General features: G+C 46.5%; 1 protein-coding gene and 1 non-coding gene across 12 annotated transcripts in view; both read right to left on the minus strand.

Moving 5' to 3' along the window:
* Window positions 1-17,224, minus strand: part of SPIDR (scaffold protein involved in DNA repair) — a 456,553-nt gene that overhangs the window by 4,612 nt on the left and 434,717 nt on the right. For 8 of the 11 annotated variants that reach the window (XM_023190576.2, XM_023190584.3, XM_023190585.3 and 5 more), the window contains 5 exons: window positions 12,632-12,842; window positions 11,861-12,013; window positions 4,521-4,614; window positions 2,482-2,596; window positions 2,065-2,118 (listed from right to left, as the gene is read on the minus strand). In XM_023190576.2, coding sequence (XP_023046344.1) covers window positions 2,065-2,118; window positions 2,482-2,596; window positions 4,521-4,614; window positions 11,861-12,013; window positions 12,632-12,842 — 627 coding nt within the window. Of the gene's footprint in view, window positions 1-1,701; window positions 1,752-2,064; window positions 2,119-2,481; window positions 2,597-4,520; window positions 4,615-11,860; window positions 12,014-12,631; window positions 12,843-17,224 lie in introns of those variants that run through there. The other 3 variants (XM_031935862.1, XM_031935863.1, XM_023190580.2) reach the window with 3 other exon arrangements.
* Window positions 8,953-9,086, minus strand: LOC113225149. Its single transcript, XR_003309777.1, has one exon. It is a non-coding gene; the product is annotated as a small nucleolar RNA SNORA70 (small nucleolar RNA).

The following is a 17,224-nucleotide window of genomic DNA, read 5'->3' on the forward strand; positions in this document are numbered from 1 at the left end:
CTACCTTGCTGGGACATTGGGAGGTTGAAGGGGGAAACGTGAGAATGCAGTAGGCTCAGTTCCTGGCCCGTGGTGATGACTCACCTTTTGTACCACTGGGGAACACTTGCTGATGAGCCTCCACAGTCCAGCCTCAGCATCAATCCCTGTGTGCTGGAGCTCGGGGACACTGAGGAGCTTTAAAGCTGGTGGGTGTTGTGCCAGGAAGGAGCAGAAACTGTTTTTTTTTTTTATTTTGAGTTGGAGTCTTGCTCTGTCGCCTAGGCTGGAGTATGGCACAATCTCGGCTCACTGCAACCTCTACCTCCCCAGTTCCAGTGATTTTCCTGCCTTAGCCTCCCAACCAAGTAGCTGGGGTTACAGATGAGCACCACCTCCCCCAGCTAATTTTTTTGTATTTTTAATAGAGATGTGGTTTCACCATGTTGGCCAGGCTGGTCTCGAATTCCTGACCTCAGGTGATCTGCCCGCCTCGGCCTCTCAAAGTGCTGGGATTACAGGCATGAGCCACCATGTCCAGCCGAAGAGCAGAAACTCTTTAGAGCACGCAGGTGATTCTAGTGTGTAGTCACTTGTGATCCTCAAAGATCCCGCTCACAGACTTATCCATCCAATTTAATCCAACTCTGATAGACATGGTTTAGATGAGAGAGGACAAACTGCTGCTCTACCTCATGGGGCTTCTGGCCCCTCCTGAGGTGCAGTGGGTGAGAGGGTGGCAGGGGTAGTGGGGCAGAGAGGAGTCTCCATAGGATAGGTCAAGTCACCACAAATTTGGGTTGGATACTTGGGAGGCTGAGGCGGGGGGATCGTTTGAGCCCAGGAGTTCGAGGCTGTAGTGAGCTTATGGTTGTGTCACTGCACTCCAGCCTGGATGACAGAGTAAGACTCTGCCTAAAAAAAATAAAAAAAGTATTCTGGCTAGACTCTGGCCGTGGGGACCCATTAGACAAAGACCCCTATTTGACCACAGAGCTCCAGGCACGACTGGCCTCCCCAGTCACCACACACCCTTCCAGTGTGGCCCAAGTCAGCTCCCTGGATGTGGAGCCCACTCTGGTTCCAGATGTCTCTTGTGAACTGGGGCTGTGCCCTGGGGCCACTGAGTGGCTGGTCCCTTTCTGTGGCTATTCCATGAGCCACTTGTGGTGCTTTTAAATGGCTTTGATATGACACAGGTGGCATCTCCAGGACACATGTCTCATTTATGAGGTTCATATTTCACACAGCAGAAACTCTTTGGCCCATCAATTATATATTTAGGTGGCTTTTCTTGGAGAAGCCACCCTGCTTTACTAAGCTTCACCACAGTGACTCTCAGGGCAGGACAGTCACATTGCCGGTTATTCAGAGTCTGGAATACCCAGTGTTTAAAAAAAGAAAGAAAGAAAAAAAAAAGCATCTTGGGGAATTCCATCCTATTAACATGACACCTTGGCAGTAGGACTCCAACCTCAAGAATGTGCTTCTGTAATCAAAGCCAGGGGACAGGGTCGGTGCAGTGGCTCATGCTCATGCCTGTAATCCCATCACTTTGGAAGCCCAAGGCGGGAGGGTCACCTGAGGTCAAGAGTTCCAGACCAGACTGGCCAGCATGGTGAAACCCAATCTCTACTAAAAATACAAAAATTAGCTGGGAGTTGTGGCTCATGCCTGTAGTCTCAGCTACTCGGGAGGGTGAAGCAGGAGAATCACTTGAACCTGGGAGGCAGAGGTTGCAGTGAGCCGAGATCATGTCACTGTGCTCTAGCCTGGACACAGAATGCGACTCTGTCTCAAAACAAATGAACAAACAACGAAAACCAAAACAAAACAAAAAGCCAGGGGACAGCTTCCTGCATCTACCTCAAGGATGATCCAAAATAACCTCATTTCCACAGAGGAAAGGAACCCATCAGCCTGAATGGCAGACGTATCTGCATTTCACTCTCGAGTATCTATACCACTTGCTAGTGGGATGGGTTGTAATGGAACACATTTGGGAGTGGGGGCTTCCTCTGGGGATGAGTTGCTCATGCAGGCTACCGAGTGTGGGGCCCCCTGGGCTGGGCCCCCTACACTTACCCCATCTTCACCGGCGGCAAACCTCAGCAGGGAGGAAATGCTGCGCTGCAACAGCTGCAAGAGCAGAAGCAGGGCTGGGTTAAACTTCTTCCAGTACAGTAAGTGCTCAAGTTAAATCACTCATTCCCAAAAATTAACATGTTACCTCCAAACCACCTGTCTTCAGAGCTTCAGTCTCACAGTCTTAGATCAAAGATGTGTTTTAACATGGAGAGACTGTGTTCACACAGGATGCATCCTCCCACCTTTCCAAGGGAAGCTCCTAGGACCTAGAGGGAGCTCCAGATGCAACCCATCCCAGCCGAGTCCCAGCGCCTCTGCAGGTGTGAGGAGGACGTGCACCTGTTTCAGCTCGGTCTCACCTTCCCTATGTTGGAGTGAGCTAGGAGTGAGTGCGTGCTCTGGCCTGGTTCCTACCTTGACCTTCACCCTGCACTGGGGTCTTGAGCGGCAGTCCAGGAAGACCTGCAGGTGCCTCTTGAGAATAGGAGATGTGACCACCCGGGAGCAGTCCCCACAGGAAAAGGCGCCTCTGGTACATGAAAAGCCAAGGAAAGACAAGGCCCCGGGAGGCACAAGTCAGGAAAGCTCCAGTGGGAGACATTTTCCTAAACGTGAGTGTCTGCTGAGATACAAAACGGGGCTTTACTCTCAGAAGCAAGTTTCTGAGACAGGACTGCAGCTGCCCGGACTCAGCCTGTCCAAGGGATGGACATTAGCTTCGAGTAGCACTGGCTAGAGGCCGATGAGGGGAGCAGAGGAGGGGATGCTGAGCCTCCCAGGAAGGGAAGTCAGGGCCTGGAAGGCCAGGTGTCAGGCTGCCCCCTGGCCTGGGAGAGAAAGTCGGCTCTCAGCTGCCAGCACAGTAACTGTTTTGTGCTACCATGCATGCCTGCACATGCACTCATCTCTTCCACACGGTCCAGTGATGGCTTGTGTAAGGCCACCAGCCCAGGCATGCCAAGGAGACATTTGCTCTTTGCTTTGTTTTGTTTTGAGATGGAGTCTCGCTCTCGCTCTGTCACCCAGGTTGGAGTGCAGTGGCATGATCTCAGCTCACTGCAACCTCCACCTCCCCCTGGCTCAAGAGATTCTCCCACTTCCGCCTCCAGAGTAGCTGGGACTACAGGTGTGTGCCATCATGCCTGGCTAATTTTTGTATTTTTAAAATTAATAGTAGAGATGAGGTTTCACCATCTTGGCCAGGCTGGTCTCGAACTCCTGACCTCAAGTGATCCACCTGATCCCCTCACCCACAGTACTGGGATTACAGGCGTGAGCCACTGTACCTGGCCAATCTTTGTTTATTTTTTTCTTTTTTTTTTTTTTGAGACAGAGTCTCACTCTGTCACCAGGCTGGAGTGCAGTGGTGCGATCTCAGCTCACTGCAACCTCTGACTCCCTGGTTCAAGAGATTCTTCTGCCTCAGCCTCCCGAGCAGCTGGGATTACGGGCACACGCCACCACGCCCAGCTAATTTTTGTATTTTTAGTAGACACTGGGTTTTGCCATGTTGGCTAGGATGGTCTGGATCTCCTGACCTCGTGATCCGCCTGCCTCAGCCTCCCAAAGTGCTGGGATTACAGACGTGAGCCACCGTGCCCAGCGTCTTTGCTTTTTTTTTTTTTGAGACAGAGTCTCACCCTGTCGCCCAGGCTGGAGTGCAGTGGTGCAATCTCAGCTCACTGTAAGCTCCTTGTCCCAGGTTCATGCCATTCTCCTGCCTCAGCCTCCTGAGTAGCTGGGACTACAGGCGCCCGCCACCACGCTCAGCTAATTTTTTGTATTTTTAGTAGAGACGGGGTTTCACTGTGTTAGCCAGGATGGTCTCGATCTCCTGACCTCATGATCCGCCTTGGCCTCCCAAAGTGCTGGGATTACAGGCGTGAGCCACTGTACCTGGCCACTTCTTCGTTTTTTAAGGAGCAGAAAAGTAATGAGCCTGTCCCTTTCTGTCACATGACACTGCACTTGGGAGGCCGGAGGACTGACTTCACAGGGATGGACTGCACTGCACTGACACTGGCCCAGACCCTGAGGGAGGGCAGCACAATGCGGTGGGTAAGGACATCTGTCCAGTAGCTGCTCACTGTAAACGTGGTCTCTGTAAACATCTGCACCTTTCACAAAAACCAGGCTATATAATCACCAAGTTTTTCTCACTTATTCATGTTTATCCTGTTTTTTTAATTCTCCTGACTGATAATAAAGGAGGTGGGGACAAAACCCAGCACTTCTATCTCATAACAGGAGCAGCTGCAAGAATAGCAGAAATCTCAGTAAGGAAAAACCACCGGGTCCCAGGGGCCTCTTTCCTTGCCACTCAGCAGAGGCAGAGGTTGCCCCTTGAGCTCTCGAGGGAGTCACCTAAGGCAGCAAGGCCCAGGTTCTGGGGGCTGGGTTGCTTCTGTGCCCTTTGGGTTCTAGGGCTTTCAGGACAGCCCCTGTCCCCTTACCTGTCTTCCGGCCTCTGTTCCAATCTCCCGTTGCCACACGTGTCACACACAGGCCATGAGAAAGCAGTGCTCTCGTCCACGCCAACCACAGTGCCTAGGCCCAAGAGAAGGGAAGCCCACCTCAGAGGCAGCTCTGCCCTCTCCGACTCCTTTGCTCCTCCACACGCAGAGGACAACATGAGGGGCCTCGTGATTTTTTCCTTACTTGTGAGTTTATATATATGTTCCTAAGCTTTTTATAATTTCCACTTATTATAAGTACAAAGAAAAATTATAACAATAAGAAGTACATTTTAAAACTTGCCTGCATATTACCACCTAACCGAAGTATTTTCGTTGGGATATTTTTCCAGATGCATAGGTAGTTACATCACCACAGCTGAGCTGGCCCTCAGTCCCTCAAACATTCCCCATATTGCATATTTAGGTCTGTGCTTTTTCTGTAGCACATTAATAGTATATAGACTCCTTAACACAGTAACGAGTGTTTGAGCTGTGATTATGCCACTGCACTCCAGCCTGGGTGACAGGGCAAGATCCTGTCCCCCACCCCCCGCCAAAAAAAAAAAAAGATGAAATAAATGGTAAATTGACAAATGGAAAAGACACCTGAGACGTGTGTCAGAGACACAACCCTGGGCATCCCAGAGGGTCATGGAAAGCTTCCTGAGGAAGGGAGTGAGGGGGTCCACAAAGCAACCAGGGCGGGCCACATGGGACCTCAGCATGGGGACTCTGCACACCATGGCAGGGCTGAGGCCGGGCAAGCACAGTTGGTCAGTGCTTGCTGGGGATTGGGATGGTCTGATTTTCTTGGATGTGAAGCACTGTAGATATCATCTTGAGACACGAGCAAATCGCAGACGTCCTTGTTGAAAAGTGGCAAAATTAGATGTTTCAAGAAAAAGTAAAATCTGAGTTTCTAGAAAAATAGAAGGCTCTTCCTTTCCACTCTTGGTGCAAAAAATTTAATTCCCCACTAGAACAAACATTGGGAGAAAAATTACCTTTAGAGGATAAATCAGAAATATGAGAATGAGTAGGCTTGGTTTATTAAAGTGCATTCATGCAATGCATACTTGAATGGCTTTTAAAAAATGAAAATAATAGATATTGATTTTGAAAAGGCTGCCCTAGCTAATGACATTGTCAAAGTGGGTCAAAGGGATGAAAAGCAAAGTCAATAAAGGCTCATAACGCAGCTGGAAAGCAGTGTTGACTAATTCACAACAGGCAGGTGCATGAGGAGGTGCAAGGGGAGAAAGGAGCGGCTGCATCCCCAAGACCATACTCATGAACTTGCCAGCAGTTTGCCATTACATCTTTACTTTGCTTATGTGCAGAAATGTCTTGTAATTAGGTTTAGGAAGGGTGTATTGCTAGCTACGAACACATCTTTTTAAAAAGGTCCTTTCAAAGGGACCTCAGGATGGGTGGGTCTGGCGCTCACCGCAGCCTGGTGCACACATTTCTTCAGTAACTTGAACTCTGCTATACCCTCTTCCTCCCTATCTCCTGACGGAAAGAAGTCAGGGCTCACAAGTCTTGTATTTAGAGGCTGGAGCCTGGGTTTAGACAGGAGTTCACCACTCTTTCCACAGAGATGTGAGCCTACTGCATCCCTTCCTGCAGTCCTGTGCCAGGTCCCATCGCTAGTAAGTGGTGGACAAAGAGGTGGTGAGCAGAGTGAGGAAGGGAAAACCAGCGCTGCCAAACGACTTCACCCCAGAAGACACAGCAGAGAGACATTTCCGCACACCCCAGAGCTGCCACTCAGGGGGAACAGAGACGAGGAGGCCTTGTGACACTAGCAAGGAGTGAGTGCCTACCCCAACCCTGTCACTGAGGCCTGGATGGACAGAGGGATGCTGCCAACTCTTAGTGAGTGACTGCTCCATGCTCAGAATACATTCAGGGTCCTTTTAAACTCTGCTCAGAGAAAACGTTCAGTACTCAGCCATCTGAGACCCAGACGCTCAGCTCGTTCAGCTGTTGAGAGAGCTGTCCAAACCCTAGCACCAACTCTGCAGAAGTGAAGGGGTCCCCTTGGAGCCATGCAGGGGACATGTCATCACCGAGACCTTCTGGACCAGGGCAGGGCAGAAGCGAGCAAAGCTGAGGTGCTGAGATGGGGGCAACTGCTATTGCCAAACAGCAGTAAGGACTCCAGCCTTGCCTGGATTTGATGGAGGTGGGCAGGCCCGTGGCTGGCAGGTGTGCAGGCTGAGGACTCTGTAGGAGCAGGTCACTGCCTAGCTGCTACCTTGCTATGGGCATTCCTGCATGTGAGGCTTGGATAATCTTTGTTATTTTGCAGCTGGGGGTTTGTTTTCTCTTAATGCCTAGTTGACTGGTTCTCATTAAAGGATCTGGCAGCACTCAGCCCTGCCTCTGTGATACGTCTGTTTACAAATCTTGAGCCCTATATGTGGGCCTGCAGGGCAGCTATAGAGTAGGCCTGGAAGCAGAAGAGGCCCACAGGGAATGGTACGTGAAAATGGTGAGATATGAGGAAAATGAAATGTCAGAAATTTGAATCTATATAGAGAAAGAAAGAGTATTAGAGAAGGAATAAATGAAGGTAAAATAAAATCTTTTACATTTCTAATTCTAAATTGATAGAAAAGATAGTAGTTTATTTAAATAATAATAATAATGTAATCAATGATTATACCTTTTGAGTAAGTGAAATGCATAACAGGAGTGTTACAAGGGATGGGAAAGAAAAAAAAAAAGAAATCAGGAACACTCTGATATAAGGCACTTGCATTACCTGTGAAGCAGGACAGTGTTATTTGAAAGTGGACTTGATTGGCTGTAAAGTGTATTGCAAACTCCACTAGAAAAACTTAAAAATCAGTATAATTGGACTGCGTGCGGTGGCTCACGCCTGTAATCCCGGCACTTTGGGAGGCCGAGGCAGTTGGATCACGAGGTCAGGAGATAGAGACCATCCTGGCTAACACGGTGAAACCCCGTCTCTACTAAAAATACAAAAAATTAGCCGGGTGTGGTGGCGGGCGCTTGTAGTCCCAGCTACTCGGGAGGCCGAGGCAGGAGAATGGTGTGAACCCAGGAGGTGGAGCTTGCAGTAAGCTGAGATCATGCCATTGCATTCCAGACTGGGCGACAGAGCGAGACTCTGTCTCAAAAAAAAAAAAAAAAAAAAGTATAATTGATATTTTGAAAGAAAAGAGAAAATGGAAACATAATGCTCAATAAAAATGAAAATAGTTAGAAAGGGAGTGGAAGACAAAAAAAAAAGAAGCCATGCAATAAATAGAAAAGTTATAAATACAGTTGACATTATCTCAGTTATATGAATAATCACTTTAAATGAGAATGGTCTCAATACACAAATTAAATAACAGAGACTATCAGAGTGAACGAAAGACAAGAACCAACTATATGTTGTTTATATAAAGACACGTGGCTAGCCACAATGGCTCACACTTGTAATCCCAGCACTTTGGAAGGCCAAGGCTGGGGGATTACTTGAGGTCAGGAGTTTGAGAGCAGCCTGGGCAACACAGTGAAACTCTGTCTCAACAACAACAACAACAACAAAAATCAACTGGGCATGGTGGTGCATGCCATCCCAGTGGTCCTAGCTACTTGGCAGGCTGACGTGGGAGTATTGCTTTTAGCTCAAGAGTTCAAGGTTACAGGAAGCTATGATCACACCAATGCACTCCAGCCTGGACGATCCCGTCTCAAAAACATTAAAACCAAAATATGCCCAGGAGTTTGAGAGCAGCCTGGACAACACAGCAAGACCCCATTCAAAAAAAGGATGAAAAAAACCAATAAAAAATCCAAAACACTTCTGGTTACAAGCATTTCAGATATGGGATACTCAACTTGTATCATCCTAATAATATAAATACCATTTATTGATTTTCTTCTTTTTTTTTAAATATACTAATAATGTTTATTGAGGGAATCAGGATAAAACTAAAATAACAGACAAAGTACGTAAGAAAGAGGGGTAATTGAAGTGAAGGCATTTTTTTTTTTAGGTGGACAGGAAGTATAATTTATTGGTGAGTATTAAGAGGGGGCAGCACAGTGGAAGCCCTCATGAGTGCAGGGCCTGCCACTTGTCCAGAGCGCCACGATTGGGAACGTACTTGACCCATCTGGGATGAGCCGCTTCTCAGCCACCATGTCTTCAAATTCATTGTCATTGAACTTGGTGAAGGCCCACTTCTTTGAGATGTGGATCTTCTGGCAGCTGGGGAGCTTGAACTTGGCCCTGCACAGGGCCTCAATCACATGCTCCTTGTTCTGCAGCTTGGTGCGGACGGACATAACTTGGCCAATGTGAACCCTGGCCACAGTGCCCTGGGGCTTTCCAATGGCACCATGCATGCCTGTTTGGAGCCTACACTGGGGTAGTGCAAGGTCAGAAACATGAACATCCATCTGAAAGGTCTGTCTCCAAGGTCCCTTAGAGCAACCCATACAACAGACAGGCTGCATCACTACCAGGGAAGCTGCTGTTTGCAGCCATTGCACACTGGGCCCCCATGAGGAAAGGAACTCAGTCGGCTTAATTGGCTGCAGACTGATTTTCATCTTTGAGAATCAATCTGTAGAAAATGTGTGCAAAGGTTAATTATAATTATACAACAGAATGTTACCAATCTTAAGAATATAAAGTGCAGATGCAAAGGCAGGTAGATGGAAAGGAAGAGTGTAATAAAAGAAGGGAAGGAGAGCTAGTATTATTTTCTTCCAAAGTGATACTATCTCCAGCAAATGGAACAACAAAACCCCTCTGGTTAACATCATAATCAATGGTGAGAAAGTACATGGTTAACCCTTAAGATTAAGAACAGGGCAAGGATGTTCCCACTACTGCTATTCTACATGGTACTGATAGTCCTAGCTAATGCAGTAAGACAAGAAAATAAAATAAAAGGTACACATATTGAGAAGAAAGAAAGAAAACTGTTCACAGATGACTTAGTTTTCTATGTAGAAAATCCCAAAGAAACAACAAAAAACCACTGGAACTACTAAGTGATTACAGCAAAGTTGCAGGGTTAATATCAAAAAGTTAATTGTTTTCCTATGAAATGCAATGAACGATTGGAATTTGAAATTAAAAACAATACTATTTACAATAGCAACAAAACAAATGAAATACTTCAGTATAAATCTAACAAAGTATGTATAAGATCTGTATGAGGAAAACTAAAAAACTCTTCTGAAAGATATCAAAGAAGATATAAATAAATACAGAGATATTCCATGTTCATGGATAAGAAGGCTCTAGTATTAACATGTCAGTTTTTCCCCACCTGATCTACAGACTCAACACTATCCCAAATCAAAATCTCATCAAGTTATTTTGTGGATATCAACAAATTGATTCTAAAGTTTATATGGAGAGGCAAAATGACCTAGAATAGCCAAGACAATATTGAAGAACAAGAACAAAGTTGGAAAACTGACAGCACCCAACTTCAGGACTTAAAAGTTGCAGTAATTGTCTGGGCACAGTGGCTCACACCTGTAATCCCAGCACTTTGGGAGGCCGGAGCAGGTGGCTCATGAGGTCAGGAGATCGAGACCATCCTGGCTAACATGGTGAAACCCTGTCTCTACTAAAAATACAAAAAAAAATTAGCTGGGCATGGTGGCGGGCGCCTGTAGTCCCAGCTACTCGGGAGGCTGAGGCAGAAGAACAGCATGAACCTGGGAGGCGGAGGTTGCAGTGAGCAGAGATCATGCCACTGCATGTCACTGGGTGACAGAGAGAGACTCCATCTCAAAACAAAAAAAAACAAAAACAAAAACAGAAACAACCCTCCCGCCCCAAAAACAGAACAGGCAAATTTCATAGAAACAAATAGTAGATTGGTGGTTTCCTAAGACTAGGGTGTGGGACGGTGGGTGGTAACGGGGCGTGAATGATAATAGGTGTGGGTTTTTGTTCTAAAATTAGATTGTAGTGATGTTTGCACAATTCTGTGAATACTAAAAACACTTTAAAGGAGTGAATTATAGGGCATTACTGAGTTATATAACTCCATAAAATTGTTTAAAATCTCCATGAACCCCAAACCGCTGAAATCCTCCTTTACAGAAATCAGTAAGGATTAATGTCCAAGAACGTTTATTACAGCCTTGTTTAATCATTGCAAAAACACGAGAGATTCTGGATGTCCATGAGTGGAGGGAGAGTTTATTCATATGAGGGGATGCTATGCAACTATTAACATCTTGAGTTGGATCTCTCTCCCCACCTGGACAGATATCCCTGCTACAGAGAAGCAAGTGGCAGAATAATGTGCAGTAAATCATCTGACTTGCAAGCACGCACACCCCCTCAAGGTGGGCAGCTGTGTCTCCTGGACGCGCCAGTGCAGCAGAAAGCCGGGGACAGAGGGCGGGCTGTTAACTTTCTCTTCATTTATTTTTCACTAGTTCCACTAGCCATGTATGACTTTTATTACTAAGTTTTATGAAGTTAAAAAAGAGAAAATATTAATGCTGTTTTCAGCTCCAGACTCGCATATCTAACCAGCTGCTGAAACATCTCAGATGTATGCAAAACATGCAAACTCTCCTGACAGAACTGAGAGTGTCCCCTTAAAGCTGACCTTGCCTGCCACATCCTACTTAATGAACAGCACTACCGTCACCTCATCTGAGCCAGGAGCTCAGAGGTCGTCAGATATATCTTCTGCCTCCATCTATGCCCAATTCATCACTCAACCTGCCGATTTCCCTAAGTCCACCCTTGGATTTCCTTCTCTACCGCTGCCCCCAATGCCATCCAGCCCCTTCACTCTGCTCTGCAGGGAGGACATCAGACCGGCTGCCTGTACCAATGACAAAGCACACTCCTGACACCACCAGCCTCAGCTTAGTCCCACCTCCATCTGGCTGCTTGTCCTGCCTCTTTCCGGACACCCCTGCTCAGCAGCTTTCTCATGCCAGTGGCCTTACGAAGTCCTGCTTTCTTCCCAGGAATGTTCCTTCTGCTCCATCCCTGACCTGAGTAGTCTCATCTATGCTTCAGAGCTCAGCTTGAGGCTCCTGTCTTTGGGAAGCCTTCCCTGAGCTCCCCACTAAGATGTGGGCCCAGGTATCAGTGGCTAGAGCACTCAGAGCCCGAGGATAGGCCTGTCTGTGTTCATCTGATTCACCTCCTTCTGTGCAGAATTGAGTTTGATACCAATAACAATTTCTGCTTTTGTTCTTTATGTATCCAGTGTCTGGAACTTGGCGGGCACTCCACAAATACTTGTTGAATAAATGAGTAAATGAATATAAAGCATAATAGTTAAGAAAGTATAAACACCAATTCCTGTGAGACAGCTGCTTACCTTGAACACTGCAGATGGAGTTGACAGGTGTGGCAGAGTCCAGACTGTCAAGCATCACTGGATCAGGCAGTTCACAGGAACTTGCACCAGAGACCATACTCAAAAGGGGTTTCTGAAGCAAGACAACAGTCCGTTCAGCACAAACAATCCGACCTGCCGACAGAGACACTTCAGGTTACTGAAGCCTTGAAGAAAAAGTGAATTGTGCTCATAATGGCAATCTCCTTTGCTACCCCTTGAGTCATGCAGGTGAAGGTGTAGTTATGGGACTGTGTCCAGCAGCACATGCATTGTGTGTACACATTCCCAAACCCCGTGAGCTAAGCTAAAGAAGCACTCAAAAGTGAGATTCAAGTCAATCCACAAACGGTAAATTATGTGGTATGTGAATTATGACTCAATAAAAATTTAAAAAGATAGCTTAGACAGGATTTTAGTGTGATCCCTGGAAAAAGGGGCTGGCTGATCTAAGTATATGCATTTACAATATTCTAGCTTTTGGTTTGTTTGTGGATTCTGCAGCAGTACAGGGTGCCACCAGAAGACAATTCTGGAGTGAGCAACAGCCATCTCCATGGAGCTGGTTCTGCCCAGGTAGCCGCTACAGGGTCAGTGAAAGCTGGAGGCTGGTACATGGGCCATGTCTGTGATGGGCTCCGTGAAGGTGCCGGCAGCGTCCAAGCAACATGGAGGCATCCAGAGGCCACAAGGGCTATTCTATGGGCACCGATCAGTCGCCCCTGCATCAAAGCTGTGGAGAAGCAAGCACACCCTGGTCACGGAGAGCATCCTTGAAGAAGAGGCTGTGAGGGGCAGCCCCAGCGAGTGCCTCCAGGACCTCAGAGCCCAGCACACACAAGGGGGCCACATAGACAAGCAGGGTTTTGGGGAGCTTGGGGTCACTCTCCTCTGGCGTTTGCAGAGTGACATCGGTTACCAGCAGCCAGATCTCCCTTTGCTCCAGAAGAAGCAGACTCTTCAGCTATAATTTGAAGACACAATAAAGATTATTATATCAAAAAATGTTTTAAAAGCACTTAAAAGCAAAAGTTATACATATACTAACAATTTAAGATATTATTTCAAAAACACTTTAAAACATACACTAGATTTTGCACATTTTGGTCACTAACCCCATGTGCCCTGGGTGCCTCCACTTTGCACCTGGTTAAAGGCTGCCTTGATTGGGAACAGGCCACCCTTCCCTGGCAGCATTCCATCTGTCCGCCGACATCCTCAGGCTGAATCCATTGTTCTTTTCCTCCTGATCCTCTGCTCATATACTTACAATGTTAATCACAACATTGTTTCCTGTCTAGTACATACATACTATTCTTTCTGGGCAGTTGTAAGTTTCTTGAGGGTTAGGAACAGATCTTACTTGCCCTCAGACTTTGTACAGGGCCTTGGTATAAAGCTGGTGTCACATATTTGTTGCATCTGCAACAGGTTTTATTATTTTCTTTTCTTCTTTCCTTCTATATTTTTTCATCTTTTTCTTATCTTCCAAACTTGTAATGCCTTTTCAATTTCCATTAAACTGGTATTCTGCCCCTTCCTTTTGGTCAGGGCTTAGGACTCAGTAGACGCAAATGGGGCCAAAGATGGTCAGCAGGGCCAGGGCCTGAGGATGTGGCTAGTTGGAGGTTCAGCTGGTGTTGCTGGCACAGTGTGGTCAGGCTGAGGATTCCACATGGCTGGTTAACAGGACTGGGCAGAGAAGGTCACTTGTGTGGTGCGTAGCTGAGGGTTGGGGTGAAGGAGGTGGCCTACATTGTCAGGAGGTTGATTACATACAGGAAATACGAATAAGTAATATTGAGGAAACTGAAGCCAAGCTTCTTGCTGTTGGAGAAGGGAGTTATACATATAGAAATAGGAAAACTTAGAATAAATTCTGTGGTAATGCTCTAGAGTTGGAAGTATTGGTATGAAATCATGATTTTAGATAGATAGAAATATAGAAGTAGATACAGTTGTGTATGTGTGTATGTGGATGAATATACACACACATTTCCTTCCTCTGTCCACTGAGATGGCATAGAGGCAATTATATCCCAATAGCAGGAAGCCCACCTAGAACCCGGATCTTGGCTTCTAAATACCATTCTTAACCAGGCACAATGGCATAAGCACTCAGGAGGCTGAGGTGAGAGGATTGCTTGAGCTCAGGAGTTTGAGGCTGTGGTGCACCAAGATCATGCCTGTGAATAGCCACTGCATTTCAGCTTAGTAAACATAGCAAGATGCCATCTCTGAAAAACTGAAACTAAAACTAAAAAAAACCAAAAACAAAAAAACCATTATCCATTAAAATCAACTAGAACTTCTTGAAAAGATGGCTGATTCCAGAGCACAGATAGCAAAAGATTAATCATGACATATCTTTCTGTGTCAGAAAATAAGGAGATACTCAAAGAATGATGGGCATGTGTCCAAAGGACACAGGAGCCAGCTTAAATATTGTAAAATTGAGCATCCAAATGAATACAGTAATAGACATAACTTGCTGAATAAAAGATGAATTCATTGGTCCATAAATATTTAATAAGTGGGCTGGGCACAGTGGCTCACGCCTGTAATCCCAGCAACTTGGGAGGCTGAGGTGGGAGGATTACCTGAGCCCAGGAGTTTGAGACCTGGCTCTATATAGTGAGACCCCATCTCTACAAAAAATAAAATAAAGCTGGGTGTGGTGGCAAGTACCTGTAGTCCTAGCTACTTGGGAGGCTGAGGTAGGAGAATTGTTTGGGCCCAAGAGGTCAATGTTGCAGTGAGCTGTGATTGTACCACTGCACTACAGCCTAGATGACAGAGCAAGACCGCCTTCTCAAAGAAAAAAAAAAAATTAAAAAAATTAGTGGGCCAAGCATGGTGGCTCACGCCTGCAATCCCAGCACTTTGGGAGGCCGAGGCAGGCGGATTACCTGAGGTTGGGAGCTGAAGACCTGCCTGACCAACATGGAGAAACCCTGTCTCTACTAAAAACACAAAATTAGCCAGGTGTGGTGGGGCATGGCTGTAATCCCAGCTACTCAGGAGGCTGAGGAAGGCTGCTTGAACCCGGGAGGCAGAGGTTGTGGTGAGCTGAGATTGCACCATTGCACTCCAGCCTGGGCAACAAGAGCGAAACTCCGTCTCAAAAAAAAAGAAAAAAAAAAATTGGTGAATATTTCAGGAAGGGCAAAGATTTCTATAAGGTTATCTGAGGGTGGGAGTTCTGACAACCTTCAAAGATTTTAGATGCTCTTTGTAAATATTCTGGATTTGGCCAGTGGTCTCTCTTTCAATCTATTAATGAACCAAAATGTTCTACTCTCCTTTGAAATTAACTATGAAATTATCTCTAGTACTGGGGTTATGAACAAAGTCAGTAACAATAACAGTCATCTGGAAAAAGACATCAGTAACTAATTAAAGCAGTACTACCAGGGAAGGTAGATAGTCGGTGCCAAGATGGCCGAATAGGAACAGCTCCAGCCTCCAGCTCCCAGTGTGAGCGACACAGAAGATGGGTGATTTCTGCATTTCCAACTGAGGTACCGGGTTCATCTCACTGGGGCGTGTCGGCCAGTGGGTGCAGGACAGTGGGCATAGCCCAACGAGTGAGAGTCGTAGCAGGGTGAGGCACTGCCTCACCCGGGAAGCACAAGGGAGAAAGGAATTCCCTTTACTAGCCAAGGGAAACCGTGAAACACAACACCTGGAAAATTGGGTCACTCACACCCTAATACTGCACTTTACCAAGTGTCTTAGCAAACAGCACACCAGGAGATTATATCCTGCGCCTGGCTGGGAGGGTCCCACACCCATGGAGCCTCCCTCACTGCTAGCACAGCAGTCTGAGATCGAACTGCAAGGCAGCAGCGAGGCTGGGTGAGGGGCGCCCGCCATTGCTAAGGCTTAAGTAGGTAAAGAAAGAGGCTGGGAAGCTTGAACTTGGTGGAGCCCACCGCAGCTCAAGGAGGCCTGCCCGCCTCTGTAGACTCCCCTTCTGGGGACAGGGCATAGCTAAACAAAAGGCAGCAGAAACCTCTGCAGATGTAAATGTCCCTCTCTGACAGCTCTGAAGAGAGCAGAAGTTCTCCCAGCACAGAGTTTGAGATCTGAGAACGGACAGACTGCCTGCTCAAGTGGGTCCCTGACCCCTGAGTAGCCTAACTGGGAGACATCCCTCACTAGGGGCAGACTGACACCCCACACCTCCCATGGCCAGGTACACCTCTGAGACAAAGCTTCCAGAGGAACAATCAGACAGCAACATTTGCTGTTCAGCAATATTCACTCTTCTGCAGCCTCCGCTGCTGATACCCAGGCAAACAGGGTCTGGGATGGACCTCGAGCAAACTCCAACAGACCTGCAGCTGAGGGTCCTGACTGTTAGAAGGAAAAATAGTAAACAGAAAGGACATCCACACCAAAACCCCATCTGTACGTCACCATCATCAAAGACCAAAGGTAGATAAAACCACAAAGATGGGGAAAAAGCAGTGCAGAAAAGCTGGAAATTCTAAAAATCAGAGGGCCTCTCCCCTCCAAAGGAACGCAGCTCCTCACCAGCAATGGAACAAAGCTGGATGGAGAATGACTTTGACAAGTTGAGAGAAGGCTTCAGTCCATCAAACTTCTCAGAGCTAAAGGAGGAATTACGAACCCAGCGCAAAGAAACTAAAAACCTTGAAAAAAGATTTGACAAATGCCTAACTAGAATAACCAATGTAGAGAAATCCTTAAACGACCTGATAGAGATGAAAACCATGACATGCGAACTACGTGACAAATGCACAAGCTTCAGTAACTGACTCAATCAACTGGAAGAAAGGGTATCAGTGACTGAAGATCAAAAGAATGAAATGAAGCGAGAAGAGAAGTTTAGAGAAAAAAGAGTAAAAAGAAATGAACAAAAACTCCAAGAAATATGGGACTATGTGAAAACACCAAACTACATCTGATTGTTGTACCTGAAAGTGACAGGGAGAATGGAACCAAGTTGGAAAACACTCTGCAGGATATTATCCAGGAGAACTTCCCCAACCTAGGAAGGCAGGCCAACATTCAAAATCGGGAAATACAGAGAACACCACAAAGATACTCCTCGAGAAGAACAACTCCAACACACATAATTATCAGATTCACGAAAGCTGAAATGAAGGAAAAAATGTTAAGGGCAGCCAGAGAGAAAGGTCGGGTTACCCACAAAGGGAAGCCCATCAGACTAACAGCGGATCTCTCGGCAGAAACTCTACAAGTCAGAAGAGAGTGGGGGCCAATATTCAACATGCTTAAAGAAATGAATTTTCAACCCAGAATTTCATATCCAGCCAAACTAAGTTTCATAAGCAAAGGAGGAATAAAATCCTTTAC

The sequence above is a fragment of the Piliocolobus tephrosceles genome, chromosome 7 (genome assembly GCF_002776525.5).
Source record: "Piliocolobus tephrosceles isolate RC106 chromosome 7, ASM277652v3, whole genome shotgun sequence".
NCBI classification, from domain to species: Eukaryota; Metazoa; Chordata; class Mammalia; order Primates; family Cercopithecidae; genus Piliocolobus; species Piliocolobus tephrosceles.